This window comes from Schistocerca gregaria, chromosome 5 (genome assembly GCF_023897955.1).
Source record: "Schistocerca gregaria isolate iqSchGreg1 chromosome 5, iqSchGreg1.2, whole genome shotgun sequence".
Lineage (NCBI taxonomy): Eukaryota > Metazoa > Arthropoda > Insecta > Orthoptera > Acrididae > Schistocerca > Schistocerca gregaria.
Window position 1 is genome coordinate 89932494 of NC_064924.1, and position 18140 is coordinate 89950633.

At 42.0% G+C, this 18140-nt stretch overlaps 1 protein-coding gene across 1 annotated transcript in view; it reads left to right on the top strand.

The window, feature by feature from the left end:
* The window catches only part of LOC126272980 (methyl farnesoate epoxidase-like), a 176146-nt gene that overhangs the window by 137495 nt on the left and 20511 nt on the right, over positions 1 to 18140 (top strand). Inside the window, exons 5-7 of the mRNA XM_049976324.1 lie at positions 6990 to 7235; positions 14849 to 14954; positions 15209 to 15389. Coding sequence (XP_049832281.1) covers positions 6990 to 7235; positions 14849 to 14954; positions 15209 to 15389 — 533 coding nt within the window. The remainder of the gene's footprint in view (positions 1 to 6989; positions 7236 to 14848; positions 14955 to 15208; positions 15390 to 18140) is intronic.

Here is an 18140-nt window from a genome sequence, read left to right on the forward strand (position 1 = left end):
AAAAAAATTCAGGGTCCTCTTTGAGCTGATTTTGGAGCTCAAAACATGCCTAAAGTCGACGCTTCCTTTTGCTCATCTGTGAGAAGGTGAGGGACAAATTTGGCTGAAACCCTTCTCATGTTCAAATCTTCGGGTAAACTCCTCTTAATTGAACTCTGTGTTATTTCAGACATCTCACAGAGTTGATCGATGGTTCAGCGACGGTCTACACGAACGAGGGCATTGATTTTGCCGACGTTTTCGTCACTCTTGACGTTGAGGGGCGCCCAAAATGGGATTGGTCTTCAATTGACATTTCTCCATTTTTTTCCGCGGCCGATTTCCCCACAGGAAACGAATTCACAGCCACGCGTCCCTCACGACAATCTGAAATCACGTTTTCGCCAAAATGGAAAAAGTTGTTTTACTAAAAAATGCTCTCACTGACGAACCTATGCACTCACAGCGACACGACTTCGCACACTGATTCAGATGGCGTGACCGTTACCGACACTTGGTCGAACAATTGGTTCCCCCACTCTACCTCCCCACCGCAGCCCAATACTTGTTATTTTCGCGTCCCCCCCCTCCCCCCCGCCCATCGTACGTACGTGGAAGATCATCTGAAGCATAGCAGAAAAATAACTACTAACAGATTTCAGATAAATCCGCAGTAATGTGATCGTGTAGTGCATAACAAAAGCTACGAATATTCAATGGAGGACAAGGCGGACTTGTTACAAAAAATTGGTGCTTGCACGTTTCAACGATGCTCCACACAGTTCACAGGATCTGCACGATAGTGAAGTACTGCGTTACATACGTCAAATTGCGCGTGACATAGATTCCAGTGATTTCAAGGGAAGCAGTGGATGCTTGCCTAACTTCAAACAGTGCTACAGAATTGGAAAACATAAGATAACTAAATTTTAAACAAAGTGTCAGTTTCGTGCACTAACGGCCTTTCCGCAGTGATAACACCGGTTCCCGTCAGATCACCAAAGTTAAGCACTGCCAGGCTGGGCTAACACTTGGATGGGTAACCATCCCGTCTGCCGAGCGCTGTTGGCAAGTGGGGTGCACTCAGGCCTTGTGAGGCAAACTGAGGAGCTACTTGATTGAGAAGTAGTGGCTCCGGTCTCGGAAACTGACATTCGGCCGGGAGAGCAGTGTTCTGACCACATGCCCCTTCATATCCGCATCCAGTGACACCTGTGGGTTGAGGTTGACACGGTGGCTGGTCGATACCGTTGGGGTATCCAAGGCCTGTTGGGACGGAGTTTGTTTTTGAGTCAATTTGGTGCGAAGTCGACCCGAAAATTTGTAGATGAGATGAACAAATATATTCTATAGTTCAGTAATGAACTTGTTATCATCTTCAACCAGCTGGGATTTGAAGAGGTAATGCGTGTGAAAGGAACACTGTAAATTAGAGGTACTGAGAAAATTGTATCAAGTTCAACTAACATCATTAACGAATTTTGGATACAATTATGCCGACTGTTAATCTGTATGGTAATTTGGCTAGAAAGTTATTTGTTGTGCTGTGACAAATTGAAGGTGCTCTGCCACCAACAGTTCTTTCTCGTGTGCATTATCGTACAAGGACAGTAGGGAATGTTTATGTCACAGCGAGCACGAGTGGGAAAATAGGCGTAAGAGAACTACAACTATGATGTGAGTACTGCTTTTGGCCAACAGCTGGTCAAAATAACGTGCTTTTACTTGATTGCTGAAACTCATACTCCTTTAGAGCAAACTACCCTTCTTGTAAAGTGTTTGACATTGCAATTCGTATAAACTAGAACCACTGGTCAAACTCAGCCTCTGGGTGTTTGTTTTCTCCATACCTATACAACATATTATCACACTGCATTAAAAGTTCTCGGTTTACTTGCCGCGTCAAATTTGGATAACATCCCGAGCTTTCTTGACTACCTCCGTCATCCTCGTCAGGGGTAAAACTGACTGTCGTGGACCTTTTATTTTTCTTTATTGATTTTCAATTCCCCACGAAGGGGGGCGGGCTGGCAGCAGCTTAGTACGCTGCTCTACAGCCTACAGACTTTTTGGTAAGAAAAGGAAGAAGAAAGAAACAAGGGAATACAGGCGATAAAATGATGACTTACAGTGTAAAACGGCGTAAAAATGCGGAAAATTAAAACAGAAAGCAAAAGGGGTTGGCAATGTCGATAAAATACACTGGAATCGGACAAGTAACATAGTAGACACACAATTAAAAAACAGGGCGACAGTCTGGTTTCTGTTCGCAAGAGATAAAAAAAATCACCTAGCGACAGTATGATGGCTGCTCGCTACACGTCCCTAAAGACACACCACGGAACACTCACTGAAAAACACACTGTAAAACACTGCACGAAAATGGTGGCACAAATATGACACTCCCGAGCAAAAGGCAGATGGGGGGCGGGACCTGGAGGAGGGGAAAAAAACAAGGAGGGAAGAGAGGAGAGGAGAGGAGAGGAGAAAACGAAAGGGGAGGAACCAAGGAGGGAGAGGACTCATAAGGGGGGAGAGGGGCAGGGCAGACGCGAGAGGGAATAAGAAGAGGCAGAGGAGGGAAATGCAAAAGGACTCGGGGGAGAGAAGGGGGCAGCGAGAGGGGAGGTGGGGAAAAAAGAGGAAGGAAGGGGGGAGAGGGAGCCCAGGGAAGGGACAGAGGAAAGGAGGGGGAGTGAGGATCAGAGTTGATAGAAGGGATAAATGGAGGAAGAGAGGGCATCATGCGGGAGGCGGAGTTGACGAAAGCCATCTTGGGAAAGGAGATGTAGGGTGTAGAGATGGAGGGTAGGGGGGATACAACAGTGAAGACGTGGTAGGGGGCGGGGATGGGAGAGGAGAGGAGCAACCAGGGAGTGAGGGGGTTCAAGGCGGCGGGAGGTGTAGAGGATGCGGATATGTTAGAGGAATAGGAGCAGATGGGGGAAAGGGATGAGATCATAGAGGATCCGCGTGGGGGATGGGAGGCGTATACGGAAGGCGAGGTGGAGTCCTTGATGCTCAAGGATCTGGAGGGACTTATAGAATTTGGGGGGGGGGGGCAGATATCCATGCAGGACTGGCATAGCAGAGGATGGGACGGATTAAGGATTTGTAGGTGTGGAGGATGTCGTGGACCAGTGAGGCTTCCGCTTTTATAAGCAGTAGACGGCTTCTCATTGGCTGGATGACATCACAGTGAAGACGGCGCGTACTGAGGTGGCGACCTCTATATCCATAGATTTTCTTGGCGTGCTTTATCCAGCGTAGCTTGCAGCACCAACCATCGCAACAGGCGGAGAACTGCGAGGAATGTAAGAAGTCTCCCTCTGCGCTCTTTCTTTATCAATTGCGCACTTCCATGCATTGCTGAGTGCATAACTGGAGTCTCTGTTGAAATTATTTTCACAGAGTCTAATTTCAACTGCTTCCCTGATGACAGTGTCCCAATAGTTTGAAGCGTGAGCAAGTAGTCTTGTTCATTGAATAAAATCTTATGTTTATTTAACAAACTGTGCTCAGCCGCCGATGATTTTTCTAGATACCTGTTTTTCAGGTGACGCTAATGTTCCACACAGCTATCGGCAACAGTTCTTATAGACTGGCCCACATAATTTTTGCCATCCTCGCAAGGAATGCTGTAAATTCCCAGCACCCTCAGGCCAAGCTTTTCATTCACGAGTCGCAACATCTCCTTAATCTTCCTGGGTGGCCAGAAGACTGGTCTGAAAAACAGGTATCTAGAAAAATCATCGGTGGCTGAGCACAGTTTGTTAAAAAACATAAGATTTTATTCGATGAAGCAAGACTACTTGCTCACGCTTCAAACTATTGGAACACTGTCAACAGGGAAGCAGTTGAAATTAGACTCTGTGAAAATAATTTCAACAGAGACTCCAGTTATGAACTCAGCAATGCATGGAAGTGCGCAATTGATAAAGAAAGAGCCCAGAGGGAGACTTCTCACATTCCTCGCAGTTCTCCGTCTGTTGCGATGGATAGATAAAGCGCGCCAAGAAAATCTATGGATATAGAGGCCGCCACCTCAGTACACGCCGTCTTCACTGTGACGTCATCCAGCCAATGAGAAGCCATCTACTGCTTATAAAAGCGGAAGCCTCACTGGCCCACAACCTCCCAGCCACGACTGCATTACTTACTGCCACCTCAAACACTGCCCTCCCTCCTTCCTTTCAATCCTTGCCACCCTCTACAATGTCATCCTTGCCACTGGCTTCTATCCCGACCTGTGGAAAACCTCCCGTATCCTGATGTTCTCCAAACCCAACAAGCCTCCATCTGATGCCTCTTCCTATCATCCTATCTGTCTCACATCGGTGTTCAGCAAGCTCTTACAATCCATACTTTCCCGGCGCATCCATCACCAACTCCGCCAAAACCACCTCCTCCCCAACACCCAATGTGGCTTTCGACCTTCCTTCTCTGCTGATGACCAACTCCTCCACCTCACTCAACTGCTCTTCCTCCAGCTTGACTCCCGTCGATCTGCCATTTTTGTCTCCCTTTACCTCAAAAAGGCCTACGACCATGTCTGGCATTCCGGTCTCCTGTTTAAACTCCAAACCTACACCCTTCCTATCAATTACATTTGTCTGATGGCCTCCTTCCTCTCCCACCGCCCCTCCTATGTTACCATCCATAATGCCAATTCTCACACCTTCTATCCCTCTATAGGTGTGCCCCAGGGCTCTGTCCTCTCACCTCTCCTCTACCTCCTGTACACGGCAGATATGCCCCAACCCCCCCCCCCCCCCTCCTCCAGTACAGCTCTTGTAATATGCTGATGACACCGCATTCCTTGCCCTAGTTCCTACCCTCCAACAGTCCCAACGCCTTCCCCAGAATCACCTTGACCTTTTTGCTGCATGGTGTAACCGGTGGCTCCTGAAAATTAATCCTTACAAGACCCAGGCAATCATCGTAGGTTGTACCACTCACTCCTTCCGGCTCCTGGATATCTCCCTTACTGTCTGCTCCCATCCTGTGCGCCTCACCCCCACCCTCACCTACCTTGGCCTCACCATTGACTGTCACCTCACCTGGATCGCTCATCTCCGTTCCATCCAATCCAAAGCCCACAACTGCCTCCGACTCCTCAAACTCCTCTCTGGCTGGACATGGGGGTTGCACCCCTCTACCATCCTCCACACCTACAAATCCTTAATCCATCCTATCCTCTGCTATTCCAGTCCTGCCTGGAATCCGCCCCCCCCCCCCCCAAATTCTATAAGTCCCTCCAGATCCTTGAGCACCATGCACTCCGCCTTGCCTTCCATATACGCCTCCTGTCCCCCACTTGGATCCTCTATGATCTCATTCCTTTACCCCATCTGCTCCTATTCCTCGAGCATATCCGCATCCTCTACATCTCCCGCCGCCTTGAACCCCCCACCCCCTGGTTGCTCCTCTCCTCTCCCATCCCCGCCCCCTGCCACATCTTCACTGTTGTATCCCCCCTATACTCCATCTCTACACCCTAAAACTCCTTTCCCAAGGTGGCTTTCATCAACTCATCCTCCCAGATGTTGCCCTCTCTCCCTCCATTTATCCCCCCTATCAACTCTGATCTTTAACCCCTCCTTTCCTCCGTCCTTTCCCTGGGCTCCCTCTTCCTCCCCCCTTCCACCCTGTGTTTTCTCCCTGCCTAACCTCTCCCTATCTCCCTTCTCACCCCCCCCCCCCCTCGAGTCCTTTTGTATTCCCCTCCTCTGCCTTCCCCACTCCCTGGCACGTCTGCTCGGCGCCCCCCACCCCTCTTATGGATCCTCATCCTCCATTGGCTCCTTTCCCGCCTCCTCCCTTCACTTTTCCTCTCCTTCCCCCCTTTTTGCCCGTCATCTGTCCAGTTTTTCCCCACCTGCTCTCTGCTGTGGTATGTCATATTTGTGCCAACTTTTTAGTGCAGTGTTTAAGTGAATATTCAGTGTTGTGCGTCTTTCCACTATGTTGTGAACAGAAATCATGCTGTCGCTGGGTGTGCATTTTATATCTCTTGCAAACAGAAATCAGACTGTCGCCATGTTTTTTAATTGTCTGTCTCTTATTTTTCTGCTTCCTGTGTATTTTATTCTCATCATCAACCCTATGTTGTATGTTTTAAGTTCCAGAATTTACTGCCATTTTACCTTTAAGTCACCGATTTTATCGCCAACTGTTCTTTTTTATTATCTTCATCTTTTTAAAACAAACTCTGTAGGCTGTAGAGCGGCGTAATAAGCTGCTGCCAGCTCAATAAAGGAAAAAAAAAATGGCCCACAACAGTCAGTTTCACCCCTGACGAAGACGACGGAGGTAGTCATCGAAAGCTTAAGATGTTATCCAAATTTGACGCTGAAAGTAAACCGAGAACTTTTTGTGCAAGGACTCTGTCGCGAAAGACTTCGTAATCATATTATCACACTATCTGCAGCTACACCTTATAGGATAGCCAGTTTTACGGTAAGCTCCTCGTCAGATTATATCTCATTCGGTTGCATTCCATTACATTCCATCAGTTCTCATCAGCCAGTTACACCAATATGATTATATATGAATTCTTTAAGAGTAGATACCTGTACAGTTCGTAAATCTCAGGGAATTCGACCACAATCTTGATGGCACAGATCTTCGTGATCACTGCAGCATGCCATTTTTCATTCGATGTTCATGGTGCAAGTTAATGGTTTGTTTTGAAGATTTCCTGAATGCCGACAATGTCCATTTTGTGAAGTGTAATACATACATCCCATAGAAGGTTGATCCCTGCACCACCTGGACTCTCATTTTCTGTCGACCTGTTGCACATGTTTAGTCATCAGCAGCTAATATTTTTCCTGTCATGACTGTTGACACAACATTTTCAAATTAGCCGTACTGAAGATTGAACTTGCGACCTCGCGCTCAAATGGTTCCTTCTTAGGAGGACCGAGGGGACAACTGCTGTTTTCAAGGATTTTCACTGTCTCTAGCGAACAATGTCTGCGCTTTGGTGACTCTCTTGAACTTTTCAGGTTACTGAACTCTTCGGTATCCACATGGTGAACGTGCTGTGGGCCGTGGCGGCTGGATCGCGCTTCGAGAGGCACGACGCGCGCCTGAAGAAGCTGCTGGAAGGCGTGAACGAAACGTTCCGGTCCGGGAATCCGACGGGCAGCATGCTGAGGCGGCTGCTGCCTTTCCTCACAAAGCTGGCGCCCGGCCTCACCGGCTACAGCAGGGAGGTCGAGACCAGGACGGAGCTCCAGGACTTCATCCGGGTGAGCGGCTGCACTCGCGACAAATCACTCTTTGAGCTTATTTGTACGTGGATGACTCGAGCAACCAAAAACGTCTGAAAAGACAACATTTCCGCCACCGACCGTACCTACTTCTTATTTCGCACGATTGGCCAGTTTCATATATTATTTCATTTTCCAGCGGTAGTAGGCATGCATCAGGACGAGCTACATGCCAGCATACGGCGAGCAAATATACACTGTTTGATCAAAAAGTATCCGAACATCTATTAGTGATCGTTAATATGGCAGTATGTGTACGCCCCACGTTAACCAGAAAATTCGAGAAAAACTCGGGAATTTTTTCGTCCTGGAAAAACTTGGAAATTTTCTAGAACTTCAGGGATTTTTCATTGTTTTACTTTCCAATAAAATTTTTGTAATTTTGGCTGGTAAGAACTGATACTCTGTCAAAGAAATATACTTTAGCCCGCTATTGCATAGTAACACTGCAGTAATGAAAGATAAACGAGAGAGTAACAGCAAAATAAAACTTTAGTGGCAAAGAAAATGTGTCATTTTGTCGAAGGCTTTAGGACGAAGACTATGGAATACTTCGTTACCGCAAACTCCTTCTGATGAGCGTGACGTCACAACTGCCGAGATTTCTAACAGCTCGCTGTAATAAAACATTGCGAATGGTGGTTTAAATGGTGCTTCTCAGAAATGTCAGAAATATTCAGCTGCTGCATTTTAAGCTGTGCTGTTAGGATCCTGCCTGACCACACCCCCGGTAAAAACAGCAAAAAAATTTTGACGACCGATATCATATGTGAAACCTTATCTTTTCTTGCAGCTATACTGTAAGTATATTAATTTCAATGATTCACTTTTCCTATTTATGTGTTTTTACTGCTTGACAGTGATATTGCTAGTAGTTCACTGCATCACGTGCCCTGTGCTGCTATAATTTGTAGTAATATCATGTGATATGAGCTATGACTGACTGACAGAAGCCCGTCACGCGTTGTAATCTCGATTACGGAACAGTGCTTCGAAAGGTACCGTGCTGTATTTAGTGGTATTTGTATTTATACTTTCGCAGCACAAAAATATGCAGTGTACATGTTGCTGCTTATCAAATATGTTTCCAAAACGCATTGTTTTTTTGCCGGTTTCGTTTCCTAAACTGCCAGGAAGTTCTACTCCGATGTATAAAACCCCAGTGTATTTTCACCAGGGGTATAGTGTATTTTTAATCAGGAAATCTGACAAAACAGGTTTTTTTTTCTTGTGTGCATAACATTTTCAACAGATTGAATTATGCTGGAGATACTATCTGAGGAATGGCATCGCATTCTTCCTCAAGCACTGAAACCAGAGGATATAGTGATATAGGGCATGGGTTTGAACTGAAGTCGAAGCTCCAATTCATCCAAAAAGTGTTCCATCGGCTTTGGGTCAGGACTGGGCAGGCCAGTCCATTTCAGAAATCGTATTGTCCATAAACCACTGGCCCACACATGCTCTTTATCAGAGGGTGCATTGTTGTATTGATATAATCAATCATCGTCTACAAACTGTTCCATTGCTGTACACAGTATCCGACACTGTAAAATGTGTTCATATCTTTGCGCACTTACGGTTTTCTTAAGTAGAATGGGGGGACGATATCCTAACCATTAGAAATGACCCATAACGCAACACATTCTCAACTGTACTTCACTACACCACTACACATGATGGCAGGTAACATTCTCCAGGTATTCGTCATACTCAAACCCTACCAGACTGCCATTGGGTATAATGTTACTCACTACCCCAGATTCCTCATTTGCAGTCATCCGTTGTCCAACAGCTTGGCTCTTTAACTCAATTGTCACTTAACACTAACTACAGAAATGTGTGTCTTATGGGGACTGGTTGATCACTGTACCCCAATCTTTTTAACTCTTTATGCACTGTATATCTGCTAGCTGAACTTCTGGAAACACTTTGGAACTCACAAGTGATTTCTTCCCCTAATTTCATGTGACTCTTTTATGACCACGCTTCGCAATTCTTGACGGTCACTGTCCTTAGTACACCAGATCTACCTGGTCTCGGTGTAGCTGTGGTTGTTCCTACACATTTCCTCTTGACAGTCACATCAGCAGCAGTCAGTGTGGCAGCTTTGAATGGTTGCAATGTTCCTGACATATTTGTTACTCAGGTGACACTCCAAACCAGTCCATGTTCAAAGTCACTGAGTCGCCTGACTTACCTGTTCTGCTGTTACTGCTTCGCTTCTGAGAACATAGTACTCCACACCTCCTTTTGTACTAATGGGTCCGCCTTTCTTGACATTTAGTGGTCAGGTCCACATTTCATAGGGATGTTCAGATATTTGCGATTGGATAGTGGAAAACTTATAACAAACAGTCTATTTTACACATGTCACCTACTGGTCGAAAATGACATAACAGTGGGAAGCAGACAATATTTACAATCGTCGACAGAAATTTTGTCATTTCAGAAATTTTCTACGTCTGTGGCACTGCCTGATGGAAAGTAATCCACCAGAAAGGCTTTTCCTAGTTTCAACTTCAGTTTCCCAGAAGATCTATGCACCTCCTTCTCTATTTGCAACTTGACAGTTAACTGACTTAGTAAGTTTCTCTCTTGCAGGTTGGAATTAACACAACTGTGTTTTATTACAAAAAACATGTCGCTCCATTTAACTCGATGTTGCAGTCGAGTTCATTATCAAAACTTGTCAACCTTTTACTGTGAAGTTGCTCCTTTACCTAGCTATGGTATCTCTTCTTTGTGCGTGTGAACAACTGAATTAAAATGATCCATTATCTCAATGGCTCACAAAACAAAATCTCCCTCCTCGTGCTAACCAGGAGAAGTTTATTTTGCATGATAGTAATAAAAGACAAGTCTACTAATCATTCCATTTATTATGTTACTAAGACCCTCCACTGGTTTCACACAGTTAACAGACTGGTATGCAAAACTTAAGGATGAAAGTAGCTTTTTCATGATGCGTCACTACCAAGTAAGGTAGTTCAATGAAATTTTGACTGTACATAGAAAGGACTGCCACAGTATTGTACAGAAGGTAACCAAAAGAAATTCACAAATAGAAATGTCTCTTTTATTCAAAGACTATAATGACACTTAAGTCACTGTGATTTATGATGGTCTCCTGGACATTGCAAAAGGCAGGACATTGTTCCTTATATCATGTGTGATCAGCACAGACAGCAATGTGTACTCTGCAATATACTCCCACATTAGGCACAGGGTTGTCAAGGAACTCATATTATTGGGTGTTACATTTCTTCACCAGCACAGTTGACAACAGGTGGATGGTCATTGGTGCACATGGTTGTGTTGCAGTATACCTCTGCAATGCACCCTGCATGTTCTCGATGGGATTCAAATAGGGGGAAAGGCAGGACTGCCCGTTTGCTGAATATCTTCTTGTTCCATGAGCTCCTCCACCAGCACTGTTCAATGTAATCAGACACTGTCATCCATAAAACGAATCGGGGTGTGCACCCCTGAAAAGACCCGTATTACGAATTACAGTGTCACAATAACGTAAACTGCTCAGTGTTCCATGTTCAAAGGTTTGGACGTCAGTATGCCCATGCAATATTATGCCTCCACAAACCGTACACCTGGAGAACCAAAACTATTATGTTCCTTGCTGCCTTACGTGTTGCCATCTCTCTCCACATAAGAGTATTCCTGGAATTACTGCTCAATATGTATCCACTCTCATTCGAGGCAACCATGCAGTCCCGTTCCTCATCCATCCAGTCCCTATGCTTTTGGTGCCATTGCAAATCTTTGAACATGGTACACTCACTGGAGAACATTACTGTGACACTGTGTGCATCTTTTGGAGGTGAATTCTGCATGACTTCATTTTTATGGATGATAATTTGCAATTGGATTGAACAGTGCAAGAGTAGGAGCCCTTGGAATGAGAGAATACTCAGCAAGTGGAGTGGTCTGCCTTTTTCTCCGACTTAAATCCCACCGAGAACATGTGAAATGCGTTCTGTAGAAGTATTGCAACATACCCTAATGCACCAATGACCATCTAGCAGCTGTCAACTGCACTGGTGGATATGTGGAATGCCCTACCACAAGAACTCCTTAACAACCTTGTGGCCAGCATGGGAACACACTGCAGAGCATGCATTGCCATCCATGATGGTCTCATACACTATTAACACGAAGTCCTGCCTTATATAATGTCCAGGGGACCATTATAAATTGCGGTGACTTCAGTGCCAGTATTGACTTTGATTAAAAGTGTCATTTCCATTTATATCGCTGAGTATTTTTTTCAGTTACCTTCTGTACATTAATTATTTGTACATATGGTCCACATTTCATCTAACCGTCTTATGTGGCTGTGTCATATCATGCAAAAGTTACCCCTGCCCCGCCTTGTCTGTAATTGAAATAGTGTTAAACTGATAAAATAAAGTTCAGATATCAGTTCTGTCAGAAATTTCCAGACAAAGAATTGGTTAAAGTTAATTGCAGGACATGGAACCTAAAACAGATTTTGCCAACACTGTTTGGAATTTCAGTAGTGAAAACAATACTAATCTTTCTGTTTGCTGCCACAGTTGATGTTCTTGTTGTAGCTCATTGTCCTAAAAGATAAACTGGATATCTCCCAGAGAGGCTTCCTGGGTCTTGCAAATGTTTAATGACCATATGTTGCTCTTCCTCTTACTGTCAGTATTGTGGCGTATCTCCTTCATTCAGTAATTTCAATGAGCATTAGCTGAGTTCTTAAGGTGACACATTTCAGGTATAAAATTAACTTATTTAAAATGAAACTCTAGATAAAAGTACTCTGCTATATATTCTTCACTTTTAAAAAACCATGAAACACTTTATCACTTCATGAAACATAAACAATACATCCCACAATAAAACATTACAGGTGAGTTACAATTTTACTTCTCTCCATCACATCTCACGAGCCTCTGCCACTACCAATCACCACAGCCTAAGTGTATGATTCTTAATGATGGATAATATTTATGTAGAATAAATGCATCAGGATATAACTACATTTTCTTAAGTTTGAATATAAGAAAGTTCCTTTGGAAGATTTTCGGAATAGAAGACAGTAAATAACATGACATAAAACACATTGGTCTCCAGACATGGGTATTAATAATTAATGTTACATAGAAAAAATATGCATTTGCAAACATTACGAAATATAACAGAAGTAGATGATGTATGATTGATTGTGGCTGTATCAGCAGTAACACAACTCCAGGATCACACAGGTGTAGTCTCATTATAGGCCAGACACCTTGTCTGGTGTAGCAGTGGTAATATGTGTACACAAACATTCTTAGTAAATCAGTCTATCTGTTGCTGAAAACCATGTCAATAACCCTACAATAGTTCCTGAAAATACCCTTCATATACAGACAGGAAAATACATCAGGGTACTTAGATTTATAATATTTCTAGACTTACAAATTGATACCAAACGTTTCATTTTCTCATTCTTTTTTGATTGCTATAAGAATTTAATACTTAATTACTACTAATTGCTACTGAAATGACTTCTGTAACAAATTACACACAGATCACACTATCAAGCATGCAGGAATGTGCACATTTTTTTGAGGAACATTATTCGAATGTGCCTTTCAATTAAGGTTACTGTATGTCTGGAATTAGGCTGGACAGTTGTGATTTTTAGCTCTGTCAAGTAAAGTCAAATTGCTAAAATGTACGAGAATTTTATGACTGGTGAGGACCTTTTTTTTCTTTTTCTTTTAGACCTATAAGCTCGACATCACATTTTTAAACATTCTCTTATGACTGTACCTCTCTCAGCTGACCTCAGGGTAAGCACTGATACAGACAGGTAGGCATGGCTGCCAGTTCTACTACAGCTTTTCACTTTCAGGGTGAGGTCACTGGGGTTGGTTTCAAATTTTTAAAACCATCTGTACAGTGATGTAGGTTAGGCTCAGGTGTCTAATTCCACCCTTAACGTGATGATTAAAATGATGTAACAGAAGGTTAAAAATTGAAAGTTGCATTTAAATAATTTAATTGAATAAAATAGTGATCAAAATCATTTAGATAAAGATTTTAAAAAAAGTTCAACACCTGATGAGATTCTGTTGAGAAAACAACACATGCCATTTTAAAATGAAACCTTTGTCCAAGACCACAAAAATACTGAAAATACATCAACACCATACAGCAAACATCACTGCTGAACTGAATCAAAGAAGTTCGATTACAGACTCTGCAGTAGTCACGTGAACTTCTGTTACATTATTGGTCACATGAGTGACAGTTGTCAGCCACCATTGTTTTCAATGTTTTAAAAATGAAACAAAAAATGTAAGATTCTACTAATAATTACTGAGCGCCACAGGTGATACATTATGTGTATTGTAATGTCCACACATTATCTATTTTAATGAAAACAAACAAAAATAAACTTATACTGCAGTAAAAATGAATAATGAGTGTCGTTTGTGTACTGCAGTACTTGTATGTAAGCATCACTAATACAATAGTTAAACCAGTATTTCCAAAATTACTTCCTGACACATGTATTACTCAGTCTGCACTGTCCAAACAATTGATGCAAAGTGCCTTCAAATGATCAGGGCAGGTCTGCCTATCACACCTACATCACTTTCTTGTTAATTTGTCTCGATATCTAACTCACTCATAACATCTTCCTCTTTTTCCCTTTATTTCCCCTTGCAGCCTGTTTACACTCTTTTCCACTCCAAGCAATGATAGTTCATGCCTCCTGATCTGCCTAGACACCAGTTGTCCTTAACCTTTCTATTTAGGGTCTTGTAAGTTCCCAAGCAAGATTGGTTAGGACAGTAGTGCTCTTCAGTGCTTGATCTTCATTTTTATTGAATTTATAAATATAAATTGCATTTATTGCAGCTAAGTTTAGTGGCTTGTAGAACACTATCGTAGCACAGTGCCTTGTATTTTGAGCCACATCATTTTTATTTATTTATTTATTTATTGAGACAGATTGTCAGCAAAATCCACACCAACTTTCATCATGTTGTAAAATGGTACAATCTCAGGCTTTTTCATGTGCCCTGTACCACTGTCAATAAATTTGTCATGCTGCATTGTAGAAATTACAAGGACAGCTTTATTCTTCTTGTGACAGTACAACAACAAGGGTACTGTGTGAAGCAATGTGAAGCATATTATAGAATATGAAGTATAAACCCAATAATATAGACATTAAACACTGAATAATAAATAAATTATTTGTCAGAATAGAAATGAAAATGGCAACACCAATAGTGATGTGGTTGAAAATTGTCAGTCAGAGCACACAATGTGGATAAACTTATTTTTATACTCCCTAACCATAGACACATTCAAACAAAGATGATGAAATATTGACCTTTAAAGGGGACTGAATCCCCCCCCTTCCAAAGCTATACAAATGCATATCTGTGGACAACTCATATGGGCAACAACATAACTAAAAGGAAATTGCTGGCTGACATATGTCACCCGTGTGACTATTCGAGGGTTAAACATCATAAAGAGAGAAAATAACTATGTACTTTACCTTATCATTACAACTCCACTGATGTCTTGTGTGTGAACAGGAAGCAGTGCACCAGCACAGGGAGACTCTAGATGTGGACAATCCACGAGATTTCATTGACGTTTACCTGCGGGAGATGGATGCGTCCAAGGACCCTACATTCACAGGTTAGTGAATCTTGTGTGAAAAGCACTAAACTTCATGCCTGTAAAGCCATTATCATTTTTACCATACAAACATGCTAAACAGTATTGTGCACACTTTTCAGCTGAAAAAATTATTCTTGGCTGTTCTTCTCTCTCTTGCTCTAATGCTATTCATATGAGTACCAGACAAAACTGTGGCATTTTTAATAGATGCGACAACAATCTAATGCACATCATGCCAAAGTTATTTCTTCTCTCTTTTTTTTTTTTTTCAGAGGATGGACTTGTGGCCACTGTATTCGATCTCTTTGGTGCTGGTGCGGAATCAGTGTCCAACACGTTGGCATTTGCTGTGATGTACCTAGTTCTCCACCCAGACGTGCAGCAGAAACTGCACAAAGAACTGGATCTCGTTGTGGGGCATGCCCGCAGGGTGTCTCTTGAAGACAGACCACAGTATGTTGCACTAAGTATATACAAAGTGGTATTCAAAAGTTCCAAAAGTATTTTAACTAAAATTATTATGTCTCACCTAGATCTTATTCTGCATAAGCTCCATCCCAACATTTCTGCTGCTTCTAAAATAGGATGTTTAGTATCCTCTGCAGTTCCACTTGTAATTCCTTCATTGCATCAAATTTTTTCCCCTTCCACTTTATTTCATCTTTGGGAAAGGAAGAGCTCATAAGCTCATATCTCACATGCAACAGTGGCATAGGTAGGTAGTTTGGCACCCAGCATGGAGTTTGAACTTGTCACCCCACCCTCACTTTGGAAATTTGGCAGCTTGCAAAAATATTCGTAGGTGTGGAATTTCTACTATCATTCCATCTTCAAAAATATCACTATAATTGTGAACTAAACATTTTACAGTTGTTGTAAATTCTGTTTCTGAGGTTTTAATCAGACTGCTGAGGCCAAAGACAGCAAAATAACCTGATATAAGTCACATGGTTTCGCAGTGTATATCAGTTTTCATAGAAACTTGTCAACTCACTTTCTGCACAGATCAATAGAGTGGTACAAGCAGTACCTTAGGTTTAAATTCACAAATTCTTTCTTGAACTCCTAAACACATTCCAGGTACTGTAGCAGCTTTGTCTTATATTTGTCCTCAGCTCATTGTTCTATCCAAACCATAAGACATTTAAAAAATATTTTTGAGCCTCATGCCACACAATGTTGCAAGTTCTGTTACCCCACTGGAGCTGGTAGCCAGTGCAGATCGTTCCCCACACACCCGTTAGCTGTGCAACTGACACAGAGCTACACCTGCTGAACACAGCTGATGTAGAACAACTTTCTTCTTGTTCTTAGTCAAAATTTCCTTTTGTATGTTGTCATGCATTTTCCTGATAGAGTACCCAGTCATTTATACACCACTTCTGAGGACATTTTCTCCTTATGTAATTCCTGAAACATCTTAGAACATCACAGTACAACACTTAACTGATTGCCTGATTGGGAGGAAAGAACTCTTTCTGAATAATCCAAGTATATATAAAAATGAAACAGATCAACAAGAACTTCAATTACTCTTGACTTGTCAAGCTTTTTTTAACCTAGGTGATGAAGGATTCTCGAACTACAATTGTTGTTTGGTTTCAGGGTTACTGGAACAACCATTGAAAGAAAATTTTGGACCATTATGATGCAGTTGTTTAAGTTCCCTACAGATTTCCACATGATGGTGCTTCTGGTTATCTTGACAAAGTCAAGACATAAACTTCTTGTATACAGTTCTTCTGACAGACTATGTTTATAGGTCCATAACTTACTCCCAAGGTGTTGCTGAGATATTGGATGATCTTGAAGAACCAGATCAATCACTTTCTGAACACCTTCTGGTGTGATGCCAAATGGAATAATCATTGGCAGTTGATGTTCACCAATTCCTCAGATGCTTGTTACCAGCTGCAGATCTATGTACAACCTACAGCATTGTCTCCAAAACCTTACTTATACAAATGAAAGTGTTCTACTCCTCTGAGAGGAATTCATTAATACTATAAAAACACTTATTGCTGAGGAACTCCTTCAAGGCAATTTCAAAGCAGCTTCCACTTAAGCTTTTAAATTTTTTTGGAAGTTTGTTATAAAATTTGATCCCCATGTAATAGGGGCTCTTGTCTGCACTTTTTGTATCATTACTTTCCAGGTGATAATCATCATCCCTCCTAGTATTGTACATGTGCACTTCCCTATTTAGATGATTGCACTGCTTGTATTTTAGCATCAGCTGAACAGTTCTATAAATATATAGTGATGGGAGTGTTAGTTGTTTCTTAATTTTGAAAATTGCTTTACAGGGCTCATTATATCTAAGCTTGCATATGATCCTAACTGCCTTTTTTTAAAAAAAGGATGACTGCCCTGTTTACATGCTAGGCAGCAGCACATCGCCATACTTCAATTCCATATGTGAGTTATGGATACACTAAAGCATAGTAGATCATTTGCTCATATTTAAGAAATTGTGACACTGTCCACATTGAATAAATTTATTTGCTTAATTTTTTTGGCATAAGAAATCGATATGATACACCCAAGAGAGATGCTGGACTAACATTACACCAAGGAAGACGGTCTGATCTTTCAATTTTATCTCTGAACCATCATCAGACACAACACTCCATTTCATTTTATCTTGTTTGTGGTGTATTTGAAGTTCCATTAGATTTGTTTTATTGATGTTTAAGTTTAAGTGATTGTTTTTGAAGTAATTCTCCAGTCCAAATAAAAAACCAGAACAATTTTGGGCCAAATCATTCTCATTGGTTCCCCAGTTAACAATGGTTGTGTCATCCGCATAGTTAAGTATCTTGCTGTTGTGTTCTGTGAGCAGATCATTAAAATATAGTATGAACAATAAAGGACCCAGAACTGACCTTTGGGGCACACATACCTTACCATAGCTGGACTTGAGCTGTACTTCTTAATAATGTTGCCCACTTTGTGTGTGGCTTGTGTGACCTGATATCTGTCTTTTACGTATGACATTATGAGACTTTTGGCTATTCATGTGATACCATAAGTTTCCAGTTTCTCAAGTAGCAGCTTATGAGATACTTTGTCAAAGTCACGTGATAAATCTAGGAACAAACATGCGACCTTTTCTTTTTCATCTAATTTCATAATATCGTGTGTACTACATCACATATGGCAGATGATATTGAATAGCCTTTCCTAAAACCATGTTCAGTTTCT